Source organism: Macaca fascicularis, chromosome 1 (assembly GCF_037993035.2).
Source record: "Macaca fascicularis isolate 582-1 chromosome 1, T2T-MFA8v1.1".
In the NCBI taxonomy this organism is placed as follows: domain Eukaryota; kingdom Metazoa; phylum Chordata; class Mammalia; order Primates; family Cercopithecidae; genus Macaca; species Macaca fascicularis.
The window spans coordinates 232527821-232551390 of NC_088375.1; the positions used below are offsets into that span (position 1 = coordinate 232527821).

General features: G+C 59.5%; 1 protein-coding gene across 2 annotated transcripts in view; it reads right to left on the minus strand.

Moving 5' to 3' along the window:
• SKI (SKI proto-oncogene) overlaps positions 1-21653 on the minus strand; it is an 84140-nt gene extending 62487 nt beyond the window's left edge. For both annotated transcript variants that reach the window (XM_005545237.5, XM_045388328.3), the window contains exon 1: positions 20237-21653. In XM_005545237.5, the coding sequence (XP_005545294.3) occupies positions 20237-21205 (969 nt within the window). In that variant the 5' untranslated portion in view covers positions 21206-21653. The remainder of the gene's footprint in view (positions 1-20236) is intronic.
• Between the last annotated feature and the right edge of the window lie 1917 nt (positions 21654-23570).

Here is a 23570-nt window from a genome sequence, read left to right on the forward strand (position 1 = left end):
AGGGCTCTGGGGAAGGAACGTGGGCTGCTCCAGAAAGTACCCAAAAGCACCAGGGTCCCTCTGCGCACTCACCAGAGCCTCTCCGTGAGGCACCAGAGCACAAGAGCAGACATGAAACAACCCAGGCCCACCCCCTCACCCGTCACCACCAGCAGAGCCAAACAAGTCAACATGGGGCTGAGACTGGTCCCAGCCCACATGCCCTGGTGAAAGAGGCGGGCATGCGGCGTCCAAGGGCGGTCCCAGCTGCGTCAGCAATGGTGTGTCCAGGGGAAGGAGGCCAAGGTGTGCAGCCAGCAGTGAGGCCCCTTCCCGAAAGCCAGACTGGACTCGGGCCGGGGCAGCTGTGCGCTCCCCAAGGGCACCTGTGAGGCCCAGGAAAGAGGAAGAACAAGTCCTGATGCCAGGAGCAGGCCCTGGGGCTCCTGTTTTCAGGGAAAAGTCAAGGTCAAGCCAGCAGATTGTCCCAGAAACCCCAAGTGGCCAGGGCAGGAGGATACACACTTCCTGCCTGGTGGCTACACCCCAACCCCAGGGAGACATTTCTAGGGGTTGCCAAGAAAACGGCACCTTGCCCCGGGTCCACCACACCACCCACATTTGGCAATGGGATTCCAAAGGGAGGACTCTGATGGGCTTCTGTGTGGTAGGAAGTATTTTCAGGGAAGCCATCACTTTGCTAAAAGAATTTTCTCCAGGATCTGGCAGGACATAACTTCAGAGCGAGAAGAGAGGAGGCAGAGGGAAGCTGCAAACAGGCCCCTGGTCATTTTGGGAATCTGGGGTCCTCTCGCTGCCCTTCCCTGGCCCCAGGCTGAGGGCAGCCCGTGACCCAAGCCCTTCCCTCTCTGACTGCACACACCCACGCACACCTGTGCACACACATGCCCATGGTTCCTTTTTTCTTTTTAAGACGGAGTCTCGCTCTGTTGCCCAGGCTGAAGTGCAGTGGCACAATCTCAGCTCACTGCAAACTCTGACTCCCAGGTTCGAGTGATTCTCCTGCCTCAGCCTCCCAAGTAGCTGGGACTACAGGTGCATGCCACCACACCTGGCTAACTTTTGTATTTTTAGTAGAGATGGGGTTTCACCATATTGGCCAGGCTGGTCTTGAACTCCTGACCTCGTGATCCACCTGCCTCGGCCTCCCGAAGTGCTGGGATTACAGGCGTGAGCCACTGTGCCCAGCCTGTGCCCATGGCTCTCGCACAGGCCTCCCAGAAAGCAGCAGCAGCCTGGCCACAGTGGGCAAGGTGGAGGTCCCTGAGGCCCCAGCAGGTTCCTCTTTGCTGCTGCCACAGGCCAGGCGCACAGTAGGTGCTCCTTCATGGAACAGCAGCCCCGTTCAGGCCTGACTGCCGCATCTCACTCTGAGACTGCCTCCCCCAACGGCACTCACAGCCCTTGGCCCCAGCAGGTGACTGTCATGTCTGCATCACACCGAAGCCCTTTCCATGAGCACCACCAGTTCCGGCAGAGCCCCCGCCCAGCTTGCACAAAGGAGAGGTGGGGAGTCTGACTTGCAGACGGTGCTACACACTGAGGCTCACAGAGCGTCTCCCCTTACAAAGATGAATCTGGCGCCGAGACGCTCCAGCTTCCTGACCACCACAGCAGAGGACGGAGGCAGCCTCCGGCAACAGAGGGAGGATCAGACCACGGTGCATGCCATAGACAAACAGGAGAGAGAAATCTACAACAAGTGGAACAGGATCACTAACCAGAGTAGAGAAAGAAGCACAACTGAGCAAAAGCCTCCACATACAACTCAACTCAAAGAGGGACTCAGGCCAGTTGCGGTGGCTCAAGCCTGTAATCCCAGCACTTTGGGAGGCCGAGACGGGCAGATCACAAGGGCAGGAGATCCAGACCATCCTGGCTAACATGGTGAAACCCCGTTTCTACTAAAAAAAAAATACAAAAAACTAGCCAGGCAAGGTGGCGAGCGCCTATAGTCCCAGCTACTCGGGAGGCTGAGGCAGGAGAATGGCGTAAACCCAGGAGGCGGAGCTTGCAGTGAGCTGAGATCTGGCCACTGCACTCCAGCCTGGGCAACAGAGCGAGACTCTGTCTCAAAAAAAAAAAAAAAAAAAAAAAGAGGGACTCAGACATTCCTCAAAGAGGATACAGGAGGGACCAATAAGCACATGAAAAAATGCTCAACATACTAGTCATCAGGGAAATGAGAAGCAAAACCACAATGAGATGCCACCTCACACCCATTAGGATGGCTGCTGTCAAAAAACAGAACGAGTGCTGGAGAGGATGTGAAGACAGTGTTGCTCGAACGCTGTTGCTGGAAGTGGAAAATGCTGCAGCCACTATGAAAAACAGTCGGTTCTTCAAAAAGAAAAACGGGCTGAATGTGGTGGCTCACGCCTGTAATCCCAGCACTTTGGGAGGCCAGGAGTCAGAGACCAGCCTGGTCAACATGGCGAAATACTGTCTCCACTAAAAATACAAAAATTAGCCAGGTGTGGTGGCATATACTTATAGTCCCAGCTACTCAGGAGGCTGAGGCAGGAGAATCACTTGAACCCAGGAGGCGGAGGCTGCAGTGAGCCGAGATAGAGCCACCGCACTCCAGCCTGGGCAACAGAGTGAGACTCCTCTGCCTCAAAAAAAAAAAAAAAAAAAAGGCCAAGTGCCGTGGCTTACGCCTATAATCACAGCACTTTGGGAGACCGAGGCGGGTGGATCACGAGGTCAGGAGATGGAGAACATCCTGGCTAACACGGTGAAACCCCATATCTACTAAAAATACAAAAAAATTAGCCAGGTGTGGTGGCAGGTGCCTGCAGTCCCAGCTATTCGGGAGGCTGAGACAGGAGAATGGCATAAACCCAGGAGGTGGAGCTTGCAGTGAGCCGAGATGGCGCCACTACACTCCAGCCTGGGCAACAGAGAGAGGTGCCATCTCAAAAAAAAAAAAAGAAAGAAAGAAAGAAGGAAGAAAAAATAGGGCCAGGTGCAGTGGCTGATGCTTGTAATCCCAGCACTTTAGGAGGCCAAGGTGGGTAGGTCACATAAGGTCAAGAGTTCAAGACTAGCCTGGCCAACATGGTGAAACCCTGTCTCTACAAAAAATACAAAAATTAGCCGGGCGGGGTGGCACATGCCTTTAGTCCCAGCTACTTGGGAGGCTCAGACAGGAGAATCACTTGAGTCCAGGAGGTGGAGGCTGCAGTGAGCCAAGATCGTGCCACTGCACTCCAGCCTGGGTGATAGAGCAAGATGCTGTCTCAAAAATAAATAAAACTAGAATGATCAATGATCCAGCAATTCCACTTCCGAATCTACACCCAGAACTGAAGGCAGGGTCTCCAGAGGTCACTGTGCACCCGTGCTGACAGCAGCATCATTCACGACAGCTAAACTGTGGAAGTCACCCATGTGTCCACCGACAGAAATGGGTAAACAAAATACATCCAAGCAACAGCCTGCGATTCAGTCTTAAGAAGGAAGGAGCCGGGCACGGTGGCTCAAGCCTGTAATTCCAGCACTTTGGGAGGCTGAGACGGGCGGATCACGAGGTCAGGAGATCGAGACCATCCTGGCTAACACGGTGAAACCCCGTCTGTACTAAAAAAAAAACACAAAACACTACCCGGGCGAGGTGGCAGGCGCCTGTAGTCCCAGCTACTCGGGAGGCTGAGGCAGGAGAATGGCGGGAACCCGGGAGGCGGAGCTTGCAGTGAGCTGAGATGGCGCCACCGCACTCCAGCCTGGGCCACAGAGCTAGACTCCGTCTCAAAAAAAAAAAAAAAAAGGAAGGAAGGAGACTGTGACACAGGCTGCTCATGGCTGCACCTTGAGGACACGGCGCTGAATGAAATAAGCAGTCACAAAAGGACAGATCCTGTGCGAGTCCACTCACAGGAGGTCCCTAGAGTCACCAAACTCACAGAAACAGAAAGCGGTGGGTGGGTGCCGGGGCCTGGGGGCGGCAGAATGGGGAGTGAGTGTTTCACGGGGACAGAGGCTGGGCCTGGGAAGGTAGGTGAACAGCAGTGTGAATTTGCTTCATAGTTTTAGCTGTTCTGATGTTGGGTGCATATATATTATTGCTAGATCTTCCAGTTGATTCGACCCGTTTATCATTCTGTAACTACTTTTCCATCTCTAGGAATAGTTTCTGAAAAAAAAGTCTATTTGGTGTGATACAAATGGAGCCACGCCTGTTTTCTTTTGGTCACCAGTGGCATGGGACGTCTTTTTCCATTCCTTCACTGTCGGCCTACGTGTTCAACACTGCTGAATGGTACACATAATGGTAAACGTTATGTCTATTTTGCCACAATAAAAAAACGTAATATGTACAAGTTACAGAAAAAATTACTGAAATAACAACCAACCGACCAAAAAGCAAAGAAATACAAACTAAACGATGAGATTTTTCACCTTTCAAATTAACAAAGACACTCTAAATGACAGAATCTTTTTTTTTTTTTTTCTGAGACGGAGTCTCGCTCTGTCGCCCATCCTGGAGTGCAGTCGCACGATCTCAGCTCACTGCAACCTCTGCCTCCCAGGTTCAAGCAATTCTCCTGCCTCAGCCTCCCGAGTAACTGGGATTACAGGCGTGCGCCACCACATCCAACTAATTTTTGCATTTTTAGTAGAGACGGGGTTTCACCGTGTTAGCCAGGATGGTCTGGATCTCCTGACCTCGTGATCCGCCCGCCTTGGCCACCCAAAGTGCTGGGATTACAGGCGTGAGCCACCGCACCCGGCCTGTTTTTTGTTTTATGGGACAAAGTCTCACTCTATCACCCAGGCTGTAGTAGACTGTCATCATCTCGGCTCACTGCAACCTCCACCTCCCAGGTTCAAGTGATTCTCCAGCCTCAGCCTCCCAAGTAGCTGGGACTACAGGTGTGTAACACCACACCTGGCTAATTTTTGTATTTTTTTAAATAGAAACATGGTTTTACCATGTTGGCCAGGCTGGTCTTGAAATCCTGACCTCAGGTGATCCACCCACCTCAGCCTCCCAAAATGCTGGGATTACAGGCATGAGCCACCACACCCAGCCTAAATGACAGAATCTTAAAAGTCGTCAGGAGGGGCCGGGTGTGGTGGCTCACGCCTGTAATCCCAGCACTTTGGGAGGCCAAGGCGGGCGGATCACGAGGTCAGGAGATCCAGACCATCCTGGCTAACACAGTGAAACCCCGTCTCTACTAAAAATACAAAACATTAGCCGGGCGTGGTGGTAGGCGCCTGTAGTTCCAGCTACTCGGGAGGCTGAGGCAGGAGAACGGTGTGAACCCGGGAGGCGGAGCTTGCAGTGAGCTGAGATGGCGCCACCGCACTCCAGCCTAGGTGACAGAGCGGAGGTAAGTCATCAGGAGGTAGGAAAATGGGCAGTTTCTTAACTCTGTGGGCATGTAACCTGCACACCATTCAAAGAAAAGTTTGGGGAAAACAACAACACCTTTTAGGAGAATCTCAGAGCCTACTAAGGAAATGATCAGAAATGTGGACAAAGATCTAAGCACAAACAGAATCATCCCAGCTGAGCTAACATACAAAAGCAATCTATAGAGATGTGTATTGCGTGTGCACGTATCAGTAAATAACAGGGTACCCGGCAGACAGTGTGCCTCCCCACTGACCTGCCGCATCCACAAGAAGCTTACCACACACCTAGCATCCCACGCAGCAGAGAATGCGTTTACAGCCAACAAGACTGACGACAGGGAGGGCTGGGACGCTTCGGAAGACAGCCAGGCCTGACCCACGCCCTCCAACCAAGCTGTCTCACTCCCAAGCCCACATGTGCACCACAGTACACCCAAGAGCAAGCCCTCTGCCCATTCGTCCCAAGGCACAAGAACAGGACGAACAAAGCTGCACGGCGACAGTGACACAGTGAGCCGGCCAGAGTGACGGGCACTCGAAAAGCACACGTGCAGACCAGCACCCTGACAGGGGCTTCTGCAACAGAGCACGATGGCCAGCCTGCAGAAAGAGCGGGCGGGGCAAGAGGACGGTGGCCCCCGCTGAGGAGCATGAGAGGGCAGGGCAGGGATGAAGCAGGCGGTAGCTGGAGAACACTGACATCTCGTGCAGGCAGCATGTGGTCACAAAGCTCGTGTGATGTGTTTGTGTTAACACACGCCCTGAAGCATCTCTTGCAATACCAAAACACGGCCCATGCCCTAGACACTAAGTAAGTTCCAGACCCTCAATACCAACTAATACTCCAAAATACCACAGGGCTGGCCCAAAAAGGCACCAGGCACCCAAGGCACTGATATCCCAAAGGTGCTGAGCAGAGCAGGGCAGACGGGGAACCGCGTTCACGTGCCCTTGTGATAAACCTAGAACTCTGCCCTCACCCACGTCTGCATTTGTCTTTTATACCTTTCTGTGTTATGTGAATACTGTGCTGGTGTGCTTTTCACTTACTTCTTACAAGAATGTCACAGTAATATTCCTACAGAAAACACAGGCCGGGTGCGGTGGCTCACACCTGTAATCCCAGCACTTTGGGAGGCCGAGGTGGGTGGATCACAAGGTCAGGAGATCGAGACCATCCTGGCTAACACGGTGAAACCCGTCTCTACTAAAAATACAAAAAATCAGCCGGGCGTGGTGGCGGCGCCTGTAGTCCCAGCTACTTGGGAGGCTGAGGCACGAGAATGGCGTGAACCCAGGAGGCGTAGCTCGCAGTGAGCCAAGATCGTGCCACTGCACTCCAGCCTGGGGGACAGACTCCATCTCAAAAAACAAAGAAAACACAGTCACAGATATACTTGTTATGCCTCATTCAGGGAAAAAGGCAGACCTTAGTGCACATATGGAAAAATCCAATTAAGAAAACTTTCAGTCCAGGAGCGGTGGTGCACAGCACTTTGGGAGGCTGAGGCAGGAGGATCACTTGAGCCCAGGAGTTCCAGACCAATCTGGGCAACATACGGAGATCATATCGCTAAAATTACAAAAACATCAGCCAGGTGCGGTGATGCCCACCTGTAGTCCTGGCTACTCAAGAAGCTGAGGCAGGAGAACCACTTGAGCCCAAGAGGTCAAAGCTGCTGTGAGCTAGGATCACACCACTGCACTCTCCAGCACAGATGACAGAACAAGACCTTGTCTCCAAAAATGAGAAAAAAGAAAAATCTTTCCGTCAATGTGGCAGAGACCACAGTGAGGACAGGGACACCCACTCCCCAGCGGGGCCAGAAGGGGCCACGGTCGGCCGTATCCCGGCTTCCCACGTTTCCAGCAACAGAGCTGTGGCACGCTCCTGCCTCTCCCCTGACATGTGAACCACAGGACACTGTACTTCTGCCTCAACCCGCCAAGAACAGAGAGAGAACGGGTCACCCTCTGCACTCTTCTCCGCTGTTCTGGGCTTCTTCGGTGAGCACACACCAGTCGCTCCTCTGATCACTCTCCTGACTAGACACGCACGGGAAGTGTTCAGACATTACAGAGGCTCACCACTAGCGGCTGGGGGCCGTGCCAAGGGCCGCGCCACGTGAGGAAGGTCACCAACAGTCTCCAGGTGGGGAGGCTGGCCCTCCTCCAACCAGCTCCGCTCTCTCCTGGCCTGCTGCCTCCCAACAAGATGTTGCCTCTGCCAGGCTCAGGTCAGCCCTCGGACTGTCCCCACAGCCCGTCACAGCACCACACATGCACACACAGAGGCCCGCGTGGAAGACCCACTCATCACACACAGTGTTGTCCCTTGGTCCCAAAAAGCAGCGGGAGGACACTTCTGAGACAGGAGGGACCTGAACATAGGCTGGTGTCCAGAAATCCCCCTTAGCTTTGTTAGGCAAGTTAATGGGTCATAGTTAGCATTGTTTACAATGCCATATTCCTTAGATGTGGATACCGAAACACTTAAATATGAAATCAGATGATGCCTGGGATTTGCTTTAAAAAATTACACTCCCGGCTGAGCGCGGTGGCTCACGCCTGTAATCCCAACACTTTGGGAGGCTGAGGCAGGCGGATCACGTGGTCAGGAGATCAAGATCATCCTGGCTAACATGGTGAAACCCCGTCTCTACTAAAAATACAAAAAAATTAGCCGGACGTGGTGGTGGGCGCCTGTAGTCCCAGCTACTCGGGAGGGCCGAGGCAGGTGAATGGCGTGAGCCCAGGAGATGGAGCTTGCAGTGAGCCAAGATCGTGCCACTGGTGGCACTCCAGCCTGGGCTACAGAGTAGAACACCGTCTCAAAAACAAAACAAAACAAAACAAAATTACAGTCCCTCCCCCTCAAAATAGGAGAGGGAAGTTGCATGAAACAAAATGAGTGAGCCACGGATAACTGGTGAACGCGATACACGGGGTGCATTGAGCTAATCTCTCTACTGCAGTGAAAGCCGGGAATTTTCCACACAGATGACACTCTTAAGTCCATAGACATATTTAAGCCATAAGTTCATAATGACAGTAAAAAGAGAAGCGTTCCCCGTTTGCCCCGCAGGCAAGTGTGAGGGGACCCTGGGCCCTCCATGCCCTGAAGTGAAGGGATGGAGCCCGCAGGGACCCGCCTTCCAGGCCCACAGCATCCTGGGCTCCCTCTTCCACGTGTCCACGTTTAGGCAGAAAATGGCAGAGGCCAGGGATGCAGGGCGGCCACAGAGCTCCTACAAACCCCTCACCTGCAGCTCCTGTGCACACCCTGCAGTTACCACCAAAGTTCAACCAGGGTGCCCAGGACATCTCAGGGTCTGAGCACAGCCGAGGCAGGTTGGGGCCAACGCGGGGCCACCTACTAGCAGTGCTGGAGGGGCTGTGGACGGCCCCCACACTGGGTAGCACAGATTTTCCTAAGAGCTGTGGTTTCTCGCGCCTCTCACCTGACTCATGAATGACAGGACGCTGTGCTTCCCGCCCCCACCGAGGGCGAAGTCTGTGTCCGCGCCACTACTCTCCTGGATCTAGAACTGTCCGCCGTCCGCCGAACCAGCAGAGAGAGCTGCATTTCTAAGAACCCCAGGTTTTCTTGTTAATGCTCTACGGTTACTTCGGGCTAAAGAGAGCTCTGCTTCTTAAAATCCACTTGATTTCTTCTTCTGGGGGCCTTGATGGCCCCAGGAACCCCTGCTCAGCGGTTCCAGTGCCGCAGCCTTGCCCCCCACCAGCCACCACCCACGGGACCTCCTCATGGGGGCCGGGCGACACTGTGGACAGCATGTGGCTTGCCGCCAGGTGCTTCTGGCAACTCAGAGTCCCAGACACAGTCCTGCCCGCGGCCAGACCAGCCTGGCCCACATTTCTCGAGGCTGCTCGGAGGCGCCTGCCCTTCCCACGTTCCTCCAGACCCAGGCCTCCCTCCTCCCTGACTTCTCGGCCTGTGGCTTCCCGCCAGTGCCCCTACCCCAGGCCTGCGGCCATTTCACCCTCCCAGAGGCCTCCTGGGCCAAGGTCCCAGAAAGTGGAGCGGAACCCAGAGGACAGGGGCCCCTGCGGTGGGCGCTGCCCTGTGGTGGGCGCTGCCCTGTGGGGTCCTGGCCACCTTCCTCAGCACCTGGGGCCACACCTCACTGAGCAAACCAGAACAAGGGACCCCACAGGCACTCCTGAGAAAACAGGTCCTTCTTTATCTACAGTCCATTAAAATACCAAAGAAATCACAATTTCAATAACGATGTTTAGATGGGAAAATAAAAAGCCCATCTACACCAGAGGCATCGAGCTGAGTCAGGGAGCTGAACAGGGGTGGGGGCACCGAAGTTCCACGGACCCACAAAGGAGGCAGCTGAAGCAGCAGTGGGGAACTGAAGCAAACCTACACCCAGCGCAAGGAGCTGCACCACTGCCCAGACACACCGGACGCCCCGGAGGGCGGCATGAGCCTAGACACAGGCCTCACCCAGCCCCGGAGCTGTGAAAGCTGCTCTGAGAAGCCTCCCATTGGCCAGGAAAGACTTCAAAGTGAGGGGTTCTCCCCTCTCCCAAACTGAACTGTGAACCCCAAGACCCACACACAGCCACCCACAAGCATCACCAGGGAGCCTGCCACCTGGACCAGGCCCTCGCCACTGCACACCCCGCGGGTCCCCGGCATCACCAGGGAGCCCGCCACCTGGACCAGGCCCTCGCCACCGCACACCCCGTGGGTCCCCGGCATCACCAGGGAGCCCGCCACCTTGGACCAGGCCCTCGCCACCACACACCCCGCGGGTCCCTGGCATCACCAGGGAGCCCGCCACCTGGACCAGGCCCTCGCCACCGCACACCCCGTGGGTCCCCGGCATCACCAGGGAGCCCGCCACCTTGGACCAGGCCCTCGCCACCGCACACCCCGTGGGTCCCCGGCATCACCAGGGAGCCCGCCACCTGGACCAGGCCCTCGCCACCACACACCCTGTGGGTCCCCGGTATCACCAAGGAGCCCGCCACCTGGACCAGGCCCTCACCACCGCACACCCTGCAGGTCCCTGGCATGCGGGCTGTCCAGGTCGAAACCCTTCCTGACTCCATTCAGGTCCGGGATGTGTCCCCAGACACAGGTGCCGCCATCGGCTACACCCACATGCAAAGAGGGTTCGCCCGTTCCCCCAAGGGGAGCTCAAGACCACGCGAGAGGCAGGTCCCCACCCCAGCCAGTGACAAGGAAGACACTCAGCCCGGCTTGACTCAAAGAGCCACACAGAGGCAAACCAGGGGGTTTACCTTGTTTTCACAGTTTAACGAGCTTTATAAATTAAGACAAAACCCACTAGGGTCAGGCAAGCTGGGCGACACTCACTGCATCCAAGAATGTTAACAAAAATCACAGTTTTGATAGTTCTGCAAAAAAAAACTTAGCAAATTTACAACAAAACTGTCAAGTAATTAAGGCAAGGCACTTCACACATGAACTTAAACTGCTAATTAAAATCCCCTCGCTTAATTGACTACATTTGCATATCATTCAACTTGGGAGTATAATTTTTTTAATGGTTTGGGCAACAGGGTTGTAGCCAGGAAATGCGGAGGCAGCAGGTGAGGCAGAGCGAAGGCCCTGCCAACGGCACAACCCGGAGCACCAGGCAGGTGGCCGGGGACCGTGCCAGGCCGGGTCCCCACCTCCCTCCAGGTCCACACGGGTGTCCAGGGAGGAAGCAGCTGAGATCTCACAGACGTCACACCAGCTATGGAGGTCCTGGGTGTCCCTAACCCAGAAGGCAGCCTGAGGCAGGCTTCAGAGCAAGCACAGAATACCCCCCTCCCCAGGGTGGCCCAGCCCACTGACAGCCCAGGTTCTGTGTGCAGCTCTCACTCGGTGAGCGCCAGTCCACAGGACACGGGCCGCGGCGCGGGTGGCCTCGGTGGACGTGCACACCTTCGGCACCACACACGCAGTGTCCACAGCTCTGCGGAGGGTGGTTCAGCTGCCCTGTCCAGTGTGCTGCTCCTCCCGCCTGGACCAGGAGTCAGAGTCCAGACCCCACGCTCACCCTCACCAGGCAGGCAGGAGTCCCTCTCTCTGGGGCCCCAGGCTTGTGCCACCTCTGCAGAGGGAAGTCTCAAGGCTGGGAGTGCCTGGTCCCCATCCTCAGGCGTCAGAGCCTGTCAGGGCCAGGGAGGCAGAGCACCCTGTGCCCAGAGGCCCAACCGGTGCCATGGCAGGCCTGTCCTGGGTACTGTGTAGGTCCACGCAGGGCCGCCAACCTTCCAGAGCAGCACAGGGAATAGCAAGTCTAGGACGCAGAGGCCCAGTTTGGCCTAGTCGTCTGGGAAACTATAAAAAAAGAGGGCCACAGGCAGCTGGAGCTGCCATCCACTGCCACGCGGAGGCTCCTCAGGCCACAGGAGCCTGAAGGGAGGCACGGGGACAAACTGCTTCCCAAGAAAGGCTCAGGTTCTCTGAGCATGGACAATGAAGCCTAACTCCCCTCAGACAGACCTCCAGGGCCAGCTGTGAGGGTGAGGGAGGGAGTCAAGGATGCCTGCCCTGGCATTGCCTGGACCATGGGCAGCCATACCAGGCGGGGACCTGGGGCTGCCATAGCCCAATGCCTGACAAAGACAAGCCTTTGACAGCACCAGGCGGGACGGCACCGGGAGAGACGCCCGCCACGAGAGGGTGATCAGCCTATCGAGGCCCATTCGACTCGGTAAGTAACCCATCCTGGATAGGGTCAAATGGGCCAACCTCAGACCTCCCACAGAAGGTGCCAGCCTCCCGGGGCTCTCAGGGATGAGGCGTTTACATGTGTTCTGCAGGACGAGCTCAGCACCCAGCCAGACTGGCCTCCATGCTAAGGACAGACACATTCCCTCAACAGGGCAAGAAGGACTCAACCTATGGGCCTTATTTCCAAAAACGAAAGCAAGAACATTTCTGTTTCTGGGCGAAGACGCATACTCCATAGTAAAAGCAAAAATGTTTCCACGTTACTTTCAGGACAGAGAGCCTACATCAGACTCTGCAACAACTGTGCACCCAATCGGCCTCCTCTCAACAGCTGGACCAGCAGTTCCCAGCAGGCAGCACCAACTAGGGCAGGGTGAGGGCGGGTCTGCAGGCTGACAGCTGCTTCTTATTCTCATCACTTACAAATTTACTCCTGGGCAGAAGAACACTATGTAATTAGCAGACACCTGGCTCTCCTGGCAATATGGTTTCCCCTGTAGAAGAAAACTGACATCAAAGGAAACACCGGCACAGCCACAGTCTTCAGGAACCAGAGCAGCCAGGGAGCCCCGCAGGGAGCACCTAAGCTGCTTCAGATACAGGCAGGGTATGGACAGAGAGACAGAGGCTGCGCCAGCACCACTGGACACCTGCTGGGTGCTCCCTGCCCTCCCACCGCCCCTCACCCACTCCTGACGCACTTCCTGGTGAGGTCAGCCAGTCCCCAGGTGCCCCCATAACGGGACACGAGTTGTCGTGGAGTCACCGTCACCTCACGCAGCTCAGGGATCAGGTCTGGTTGGGAAGGGCCACACAAGAGCCCAGTTAGTGTCTTGGGTCCTGGGGTGGAACCCTCAGGACAGAGACAGATCCTCTGATTTGGGTGACGGTGTCCCCTGCCACCCATGCCCACCCTGAGGCCGCCAGCCTGAGCTGCATTTCTCTGAAATGAGCAGCACCGTGGGGCCTGCAGGAAGCCTAGAACAGGAGCTGTTTCTAAGTCAGCCACCGACATTCCAGCAGAAGCCACAGTCAGTCCAGGCAGGGCTGAGAGCTGGGAGGAGCATCAGCACTCAGCCTCACCAGCCAAGGGTAATATTCCAGCACCTTCTGAGCCCTCAACATGGAACCAGGGTAGAAGCGCCCCCAGGTCAGAAGACAGTGAACCAATTTCTTCCAAAGGTGGAACAATGGCCGGCGCAGTGGCTCACGCCTGTAGTCCCAACACTTTGGGAGGCTGAGGCGGGTGAATCACGAGGTCAGGAGATGGAGACCATTCTGGCTAACATGGTGAAACCCCATCTCTACTAAAATACAAAAAATTAGCCGGGCGTGGTGGTGCACACCTGTAGTCCCAGCTACTCGGCAGGCTGAGTCAGGGGAATTGCTTGAACCCGGGAGGCGGAGGTTGCAGTGAGCCAAGATCGCGCCACTGCACTCCAGCCTGGGCGACAGAGCGAGACTCCGTCTCACAAAAAAAAAACAAAAAACAAACAAAGGTGAAACAGTGAGAGAAGAAACAGCATTCCCCTTCTAACCAGAAAACGGAGCTGCCAATAAACCCTGACCGCCAATGCCTGCGAGGTCCACTGAGTCATTCAGTGAGTTATTGAATCTGGCCCCCAAACTGGGGACCCAGACGTGACCAGGCGCCCCCAACCCTAGCCCCTGAGGCCGGCAACACAACCACACACACGACAACCCCCATGGCCAGTGAGACAAGGCCCCCAGCAGAGGCAGCCCAAGAAGGCCTGACAAGGGCTGGGTGTGCTGGCCTAAGAGGCAGGCCTAGACACCCCGATTCAGCAGCTGCAGGGGCACCAAGGCAGTGCACTCCTTCCATCTTTATGAGTCAAAAAAGTAAAATCGGAGAAGACATGAACACCAAGCACCAAACAGAATCTCGGCCGTTTCCCAGGCTCGAGCCAAAACGCCTCTCAAAGCTCCCTTTATCTTCCCCCCAGACAAGAGACAGGAGCAGTACTCAAAGGAACAAGCGCTTCATGCGAAGGCCTACTAGGCGGCAGGCAGGACACAAGTTGAGGGCCACAGGCACCAGGCGCCACCACGCCACCTCCGGGCCATGACCAATGCAGGTGCTGGGTCCATCTGCTCCTAGTCTGGATTTTACTATTGTCCCCACAATCTCATTTAAATTTCACACTCGAGTCCTGGTTCTTCATTTTCGTAAATAAGCAGGCTCATGTGGCGGCATGTCCCCAGAGCTGGAGGCTCCCTGGGCCCCCCATCGAGGCCACCCCAGCAAGGCAGCCTGGAAAAATATCAAGTACCGCACAGTGAAACCAGCACGCAGGCTCTGGGAAGCAGGACCCTTCTGGAACTCTCTCTCATATTCACAAAGCAGCAGCACCTATAGAACTATCACTTACCATGCTCCCAACCCCCGGGGTGAGCCAGAGCTTCCTGAGGGTCACCCGGCATGGCACCTGGTCTGCAGAGGGTAACCAGGCCTCAAGAGAACAGGTGGGACGTCGGGGGCGACCCCTCCACCCCGCAGGCCCCGGGGATGCCTTCCGTGGCAGAACCCACTCCAGGGGCCAGGCACGATGGCTCATGCCCGTAATCCCAGCACTTTGGGAGGCCAAGGTGGGTGGATCACTTGAGGTCAGGAGTTCAAGACCAGCCTGGCCAACATGGTGAAACCCCATCTCTACTAAAAATACAAAAAAATTAACTGGGCCTGGTGGTGCACATCTGTAATCCCAGCTACACGGGAGGCTGGGGCAGGAGAATCGCTTAAACCCAGGAGACAGAGGCTGCAGCAAGCCAAGATGGCACCACTGCACTCCAGCCTGGGCAACAGAGACAGACTGTCTCAAAAAAAAAAAAAAACCCGCTCCAGACCACGAGGGTGACGGCCAGGGCACGACAGGAAGCAGCCGCCCTACCGCCCGCTCTGGAGGCCAGGTGTAAAGAGCTGGTCCCCGGGCAGCCCCCCACTCCATGACACCCTGGCCTGGTGACCACTGCTCAGGAGGGGAAGAGCCCTTAAGAGTAAGGACGGGGGCCTTCTTTTCCAGCTCTCCCAGATATTGGGGAAATAATTCACCCTCTGTATTTTGACTCAAAACAAAGAAACTTTTTAAAAACATTTCAGTTGAAACTTGCATAATTCTTCCAGTGGAGAAATCCTCCCTCAACTTTCGCAATCCTTAGAAAGAGACACATTATTGCCACAGAGAGTCCGGCCGCCGGCGTGGACACCTCCTGCCAGACAGTCAGGGCCCAGGCCCCGGAACCACCGCCTTCTCTCTGGAGGCCCTGCCGGCAGCGAAGGCCTAACCTAAGCTGGGGCTGTGGCCCCATAACCCCGCGAGACTCCAGGGCGGGGTTCGGCTCACACTTACCCCAGACTTCCTCGCACCATATCCTGTCTGCCCTCACCCGGAGACTCAGACAGACAGACAGCCAGACATTGCACAAATCAGCCACAGGGACGACTGAGAAACAAGACACTGACAGAGGGAAGCACCCCTCCGTGACCCTGCTGTCCCAGAAGGCGAGGGACCCAGCCCAGCTCCCAGAGGGGTCTCAGACAGATGGATGACAGACCGTGCGGGGAAAATGACCACTAGGTTCTGTTCCCTGCAGAAGCCACCAGGGGCAGCCGCCCATGTCCTCCCCATGCACAGCCAGCTGGGGTGGGCAGAGGTCAAGAACCACTCTCAAGCTGCTGTCCCCCCGCCCCTTGAGAAGACCCAGTAGCTGACCGTCTTTCCAGAACCCTCACCTGGGGGGCAGACCAGCCCAAACCTACAGATCCTGGCCTTCTGCACAGGGACCAGGGCCTGCCCAGGAGCCTGACCCCAGAGCATGGCCCAAGACCACATGGAACCCCACAAAAAGCTGGAGAAAAACACTCGCAGCAGACGCTTTTTCCAAAGGAAGCCGGTGGACAAAGGGCCAGATGGCCCCCAAAGTGCTCCCCGGACCTGAGGGTGTCTGGGAGGGCATAGCCCGAAACCCACACACGGCGACCTCGCTGAGTGAGGGGTGTCCCAGAGAGCAACTCCTGATGCTGTCCCTTCCTGTGATCAGTTCAGCTTAAAAGAGCAAAACACAGCTCCTACCCGAGGCACGCCCAGCCCAACGACCCCCTCCTGGCCTCCACCAGCACAGTCATTCCCCAGAACAGACCTCGAGACTCAAAGCTCTCAAGCCCGACCACCTGGCTGGGCACCTGCCTCAGGAAACACTGCCTGGGGCCAGGGCCAGCCATGCAGTGACACGGGTCAAAAGCCCAGCATGAGGGATCAGAAAACCCTCGTCGCGGACCCTCCACTGCGGCACACAGAGCTTCCCAACCAAGTGACCCTCAGCCCGCAGCCCACTAAGACCCACACCAGCCCACACAGAGCAAGGGCAAGCCAACCTGCAGGACTCCTGGGAACTCACGCATCTGCAGGACAGAGCGACAACACTCTAACACAACCCAAATTCTCCAGTCACCAGAATGCCCAGAACGCACGTGGCAGGTGAGCAACAGCTCTCACAAAGGCAGCCCACCACCCCAGGAACAGGACCCCCGGCCCCCTCGGAGCAGAACCCCCGGCCAGAACAGGACCCCCCCAGCCCTCTTGGAACAGGACCCTCAGAGCAGAATCCCTGCCCGGAACAGGACCCCGGCCCCCTTGAAGCAGGACCCCCAGCCCCCTCGGAGCAGGACCCTGCCATGGCCCAAGGGAAGCACCACACCGCACCACCCTGTTATCAGCCTGCAAGGAAAGCGCTTGGCTGCCCAGCAAGACGTTCTGCGGGACAAGGGGCCACGTCCCAGGCAGCAGGCCAAGCGGCAGCTCCAACTGCCACATTTTGTCTCCGTCTCTGACAGCTGTCTACGCTGACAAAAAGATGTAGTCCAATGGAGTCCTACGGCTATCAGAGAACCCAAGAGGAAGGAGGCGAGCCGACCGGAAAGAAGAACAGTGGGAGTGGGGAAGGCTCCAGTCTCTTGGCTAAGTGCTCCCAGCAGCACAATGACCCATCTGTGCCCCACCTGTACCACTCAAAACATAAAGCCCAAGATCAAGAAACAGTCCCCAGTTTACGCCGAGACAGACAGGTTAAGCAACTTGTCCAAGGTCACAAAGCCAGCGTGGAACCAAGTACGGAGGTGAGATAAGGCCCCTGTCAAGGATAGCAGCCCCAGGGTCCCTAAGAGGGGACTCGCCAAGCACCCACACAGCCCACACAGTCTTCCAAGATACAGCAGCAGGAAGCTGGCTGGGCCCGACAGCCACTGGACAGGAGCGGAGGCCTCCTCTGCAACCCCGTGATATGAGGGGGCATCTGGAGGAAGACTGTCTGCCCCTCACACTGTCACTGCACTGCCGACAGGCCAGGGACTCCGGCACAGCCGCCTTCACACGAGGCTTCCAAAGCGAAAGCTGCAGCCCCGCCTCCCACTTGGTTTGGGACACGGGAACACCACCGCCCTCTCCCACCTCCCATCACGGGTAGCAGAGTGACGCTGACCCAGCCCACTCAGGCAGGAGACCCGGCCCTGACCTGGCCACAAACACCCGGAAGGCAGTTCAGCTCCCTCCCGCTCCACAGAGCCCGAAGGCCTGCTGGGAGCAGCAGCCCTGCAAAGAGGGTTCCAGTACACTCTTTGTTCCTTCAGCCCTCATCTTCGGCAGATCAAAAATATTAAAATAAGCTACAAAGGAAGTGAAGAAATCAAAACATATCCTGAGAATAAGCTGTCAAGACATGGGTGGGAGGAGCCAACGGCAGCCAGCGAGGGTGGAGGCGGGGCCTCCCAGGCCACTCCTTCTAGGAGAAGTGGGGTCTGGGCACTGCGGGTCCACGCCCACCCTGAGACCACACTCCCTTCTCATGTGTTGCCCCCGTGCACAGAGACACGCACATGGCTGTCCTAGGGAGACTTAAGGGGATCCTGCAGCCCAGAACTCCCAACCACACAGTCACAGAGCCTGGGGGCACGCACTGAGCGAGGGCAGAGTCCCTGGCTGCCACCCCACGTCAAGAACACAGAGCAGGAGACGACACGGGCAGGATGGGTGCCCACCCCCAGGAGCATGAGGAGAGGAAAGCCCGCAGGAGCTGGTGAACATGCAGGGAGCCAGGCGGAGGCCACCACTGCCAGGGCCAGGCTGTGGCTGCCACTCAGGCCTGGAGGACCCAGTCACTCACACCATAAACGTCGTCAGTATGGCTTGGGAATTCCTTTTTAATCAGTAGATGAGATTTCAGAGCTGTGCTGGGGAGGACTTCAAAAGGGAAAGGCAACTTGGAGCCATCCGCTGAGATGACCAGGGGGAAAGCTTGTCTGGCCCGTCTCCATGGCGGCCCAAGGACCCCGGCGCTCACAACCGCCGGGAGGGAGAAGCCGGTGGCCTGGGCCCTGCTCTGTGTCAGCTGTGACGAAGAGGCCCTGCTGGCCACTCCAATGCCCCCCAACAAAACCCAGGAAGACAGAAAGACTGCAAGCACATACATGACCCACAGTCGGACAAAAACAAACGCAGACACACCCTGCTCAGCCGAGATCCTCTGCCGTCAGCTCTGGAGACAGTGATGAGTGTGTCCCAGCAGCTCAGGCCTTGGCCACAGGTGACCCACTATGCAGCCTGCCCGAGCCCACCAACCACCCCAGCGACACGTGGCTTCCCCCAGCCATAGGCACTGACGAGGGTGCGGCCACCCCAAAAAGAAAGACCCCAGCCCACAGGGAGCGCCATCGGACCCACCCCAGCCAACTCCCCATGTGACATGAAGGGTCCCAGCCTGCGAGGTCTGTCTGCAGCTCTGCCACGAGCATCCGTCCCCAGCCCACAGGTCTGCAGGCAGCTGCCACCTGAGCCCTGGCCTGGCAGGGTCAGAAGCACCCCTGCACACACACACGCACACACACAGGCACACGCACATGCACCCTCCGCAGCCCCCTCCGCGCAGAGGCGACAGTCCCTCGCTTCCATCCACAGCCCCTCCTCCCCACGATCTGACACTCTGCTGGAGGGGCGCCCAGAGAAAACCGGGCTGGAGCATCTATTCACAGATTCAGAAAAAAAAAGTTTGATGCAATAGCTGAATTAATTAGGCCTCCCAAGAATAGCTGAGCCAATGCAGCATTCTGTGTGTGCAATTTAATAAGCCTGGATATTTAAAAGAAAAGTTACACATACTTGGGGAGGTATGCAACGGAAAGTTCCTGAGGACCCCACTGAGTAATTTCGGTGCCTCGTGGCCTGGGAGCTGCCCATGCCGGATCCCGTAGATCCTCCAACTGGCAAACTACAAAGCCAGGCCAGCGGCCTCCCTCCCCGGCGCACCCCTCTGCGTTTCAGAAGGAGAGAAGGAAATGGGTGAGTCCAAAACAAATCCCAAGCCGCCAGTAACTCCAGCATGTGGGCCCAGGGGCCTGCTGACCAGGCCCTCAGCCGGGTGCCAAGTGGCCCTCACCCCACACGGGGCACTCTGGGATTTGGTCCCTGGCAGGCCCAGGGAGACCAACCAGCACAGTGCTGGAGCCGCCCAGTCTCAGGCCCCTGTCGCTGCAGCCTGAACACCTGGCTTCATTTTGTGTCTCTGTCCCAAAACTTCAAGGCAACAAACATGGACCGGGAGCCAGTAACAAAACCAGGCCTCGTCTCGCCCAAGCTCTGTCTCCTGGGGCCCAAGGGCAGGCAGCCCTCCGTCTTCGAGGCTGGGTGCCTTCGGGGTGAGGGCAGTCACCTCCACCCCAACCCCAAGGAAGACCTGGGCCTGAGGCATCCGGCTGGGGCCCAACTGGAGCTAACTTCCCTGACCTCGGAGCAGGCCGCTTTCCCGGGAGCATAGGAGGCCTGTGCCTTCCTATCCTATCTGGGCAAAGGCTATGGGCCTGTGGGCCTTCCCCACACACCAGGCCTAGCCCCCACCCCACCGCCACAGCCCCCACTCCAGGCTCCTCCTGGGGGAAAGGGCAGGAGGGCCTTCCTACTAAACCCTCTGGCCCTGCCAAGGGGAACACTCTGAATTTCCCTAAAACAAAGCAAAGACTTGACACATGGGGCACGGCAGAAACACAGGTCCCAGCCTTTGGAGACCAGAGCCTGTGGCCCAGAAGGGTCCCCCACCGCAAGCACATCCACCCCTGCTCCCAGGCCTGGGGCCACTCACCCGGGGCACCCGCCGCTTGTACTTGTTGCCGTAGTCGAACTTCTCCTTCACGTCGTCCAGGCAGCGACCGAGGCGCGCCTGCTCCTCCTTGCCCGTGTAGTCCTGGCTCAGCAGGATGTAGGCCCGCCAGTTGGCCGAGTCGAAGCCCCAGTGGCAGGTCCGGTTCTCCAGGGCCTTGTGCGAGTGCACCACGAACTTGTGCGGCGGGTACATGAGGCGGCAGTCCAGGCACTGGATGCAGGCGGCGCTCGGGCTGCTGTAGAGCTCCGGCACCAGCAGCCCCTTACACTTGCCGAAGCACTCGTGGTACACGCGGACGCTGCGCTCGCTGAGCTCCAGGCCCAGCGCCAGGCTGGCGGCCAGCTCCTTCTTGCAGGGCGGCGGGTAGGCGCCGCCGTAGAGCAGCGCGTTGCACAGGCGCTCGGCGTCCGTCTTGGTGATGAGCCCGCACGAGGGCGCCGAGAAGGGCAGGATGCCCATGACTTTGAGGATCTCCAGCTGGTCGGCCGTGCAGCGCGAGCAGTAGATGTGGAGCTCGTCGCACACCGAGTTGATCTGCTGCAGCGAGAAGTCGCGCAGCACCGAGTTGAGGATCTGCGGCAGACACAGACGCTTCTCGCCTCCCACCACGAAGCACGAGATGGTCTCGCCTTCTAGCACGGTCTCGCAGCGCTCAGTGGAGCGATCGGACGGCATGAAGAAGGGACCGGGCAGCACGGGCGGCGGCGGCTGGATGGCGGGCAGGTGCAGCACGGGCGGCGGCTCGGTGGCTGCGGGCACCGGCGCCGGCACCGCGGCCGCGCCCGCCTCCTTGGCGCTCTCCTTCTTGTAGGCCTCCTGCGCCCAGCGCGCCGAGAAGGCGGCCGGGCCGCCCAGCGAGCTCATAGAGCTCAGGTGGAACTGCTCCAGCGTCTTCTGCAGCCCCGGGTGCGGCTGGAAGCAGCCGCGGCCGCCTGCCGCCGCCTCCATGGTGCGCTCCGTCTCCCCCGGCCGCTCCCGCTCCCGCGCGCCCGGGCCCCCCCGGCCCCCGCCGCCGCCCCGCGCGCCCCGGCGGCGCCCGCGGCCCCGACCCCGGCCGCCCCCCGCCGCCGGCTCACGGCCGATCACGGCCGCGGCCTCGCCCGGGGGCGCGAAGGGGAAGGCGGGCGGGGCGAAGGGGTCCCGCCGCTGGAGCCCGCCGCCGCCCGGGCCCGGCGCCACATCCACGCGCCCCGCGCCGCGCCCGCCGCCGCCCGGGCCCCCCGCGCGTCCCCCGCGCGCCCCCCGGGCTCTAGGCGCGGGGCATGCCCCGGCGCGCGCCGCCAACGCCAACGCCAACGCTCGCGGGCCCGGGGCTCGCGGGGGGCGCGCGGGCAGGTGCCGGCGCCGCGAGGCGCGAATCGCCGCGGCGGCCGAGGCCGAGGGGCCCGGGAGGAGCGGGGGCGCGGGCGCGGGGCCCGCCGGGCCGTCCTCGCGCGGCGCGCCGCCGCCGCCCCGCTCCTCCCACCGCGCGGCGCCCGCCCGGCTCGTCCCGGCGGCGCTGGCCGGCCGCGTCGCGCCCGCCGCCGGCCCCCGGCCCGCCCGCCCGCCGGCTCCGCGGCCCGCCCGCCCGGCTTCCGGGGCGGCGGAGGCGCCTCTCGCCCGCGGCCCTCAGAGCGCGGCGGCGGCGCGGGGCTCGGGGCGCTCGGCGCACATCCTCCCGGCGGCTCGCTCCGGCTCGGACTGAGCGCCCGGCGCTGAGCTCACGCCGCCGCCGCGCCGCCCCGCCCCGCGCCGCCTGCTCCGCCCCGCGCCGGCCCCGCCCCCCGCGCTGTTTGTTGCCGTGCGTCCGCCTCAGCCCGAGCGCTGGCCAAGAATGTGACCCGCTCCCCAGTCGGGCTCTTCCAGGAACGCGCGCTCCCCGCCCGGACTCGGCCGCGCTCGGCTCCGCTCGCCCGGGACTCGGCCACGCTCGGACCCGCCCTGCCACGACTCGGCTACTCTCGGCCAGGACTCGGCTCCGCTCGGCCATGCTCGACTCCGCTCGGCCCCGCTCGGCCCCGCCCGTCGAAGGCCGCTCGGCGCGGGCGGAGGCGGAGGCGGCGGTGGCGCCCGGGGCCCCCCTTCCGGCCGAGGCCGCTTCCTGCGCGGCTGGGAAGGCGCCCGTCTCGCCGCCGCCGGGGCCCAGAAACCCACAGGCCCCCGCCACGACCGCAAACCAGCTGGGGGAGGCCGGGGGGCCACGCCACGCAGCCGGGGTTCTCCCAGGGTGGGACGCCACACAGCGGGGAGGCCCCGGACGCCTCTGGGGTCCCACACACTACCGGGACGCCACACGGTGACCTGGGGTACCACACACGAGGGGGACAGCGGCCACGCCCAGGGACCCCGCGCCGAGACAGGCACCGCGCCGCGTGACCCTGGCGGCGCAGCCCAGCGGCCCCCGCTGCCCCGTGGCCCGGTGGCCGAGTGTCCACGGCTCCCGCCCGCGCCAGCCCCGCCCCGCCCGACGGCCCCGGGCGGACTGTCCCTGATGCGCGGGCCAGGGGTTTCGGGCCTGAGAGGGGCGGCGTCGGGTGCCCCCGACGCGGCCGGTTTGCCAGCCACCCCGGCCAGGTGGCTTATCAGAATTTCGGTCCCGCGGGTCCCGGCGGGCAGGCCGGCGAGACCCTTGCCCTCCGCCCCAGGGCCTCGGAGCGCTGAGACGGCTTTCGGGGCCAGGTCGGCCCTCCACGCCTGGCCACGCAGTGGGAGAGACCCAAGCCATGGCAGGGCGGGAAGCGGGAAGCCCGGGGCCCCGAAGTTGGACAGTCGGCCAGGTGGTCTCCAGGGGAGGCAGCGTCCAGCGAGGCGTGCGGGCGCGGGGACGCAATGGTCGCGGGGCTGAGGGCTCGGACTGTGCTCACCTGAGGTGGAGAGACATTCCCGACGGGCCAGGGGTGCCCAAGCTGGCCTGGGTACTGCAATGTGAGTGACCTTTAGCTGGGACCTCCTGCCCCTCACTTCCCCAGTGGAGGCTGGAACCAGCCTCAAACCAGCACGCCTGGGCGCAGTTCCTACCCTGGGGGAGCCGGCCCAGCGCCCCTGTGCAGGTCTTGGCCCGACCTGCGGCAGGGCAGGTGTCTGGAGAGGGAGCCAGGACCTACCAGCAGGTGACCCCCAGCAGGTGACCCCAGGGCAACTCCATACTCCCTCTCTCCGCTGCCTTGGGGTTTGTCTCCTTGTCATCACACTCCACGCTGTCCCCCGACTCTTCCCATTGACTCTGTTGGCCCCCACAATTGGAGGCCAGGCCTCTCTGTGCGTTCACACATCAGAAAGCTGGGTAAGAAGATCATTTCCTTAAAAGGGATATTTAACCCGGCAGGGTGGCTCA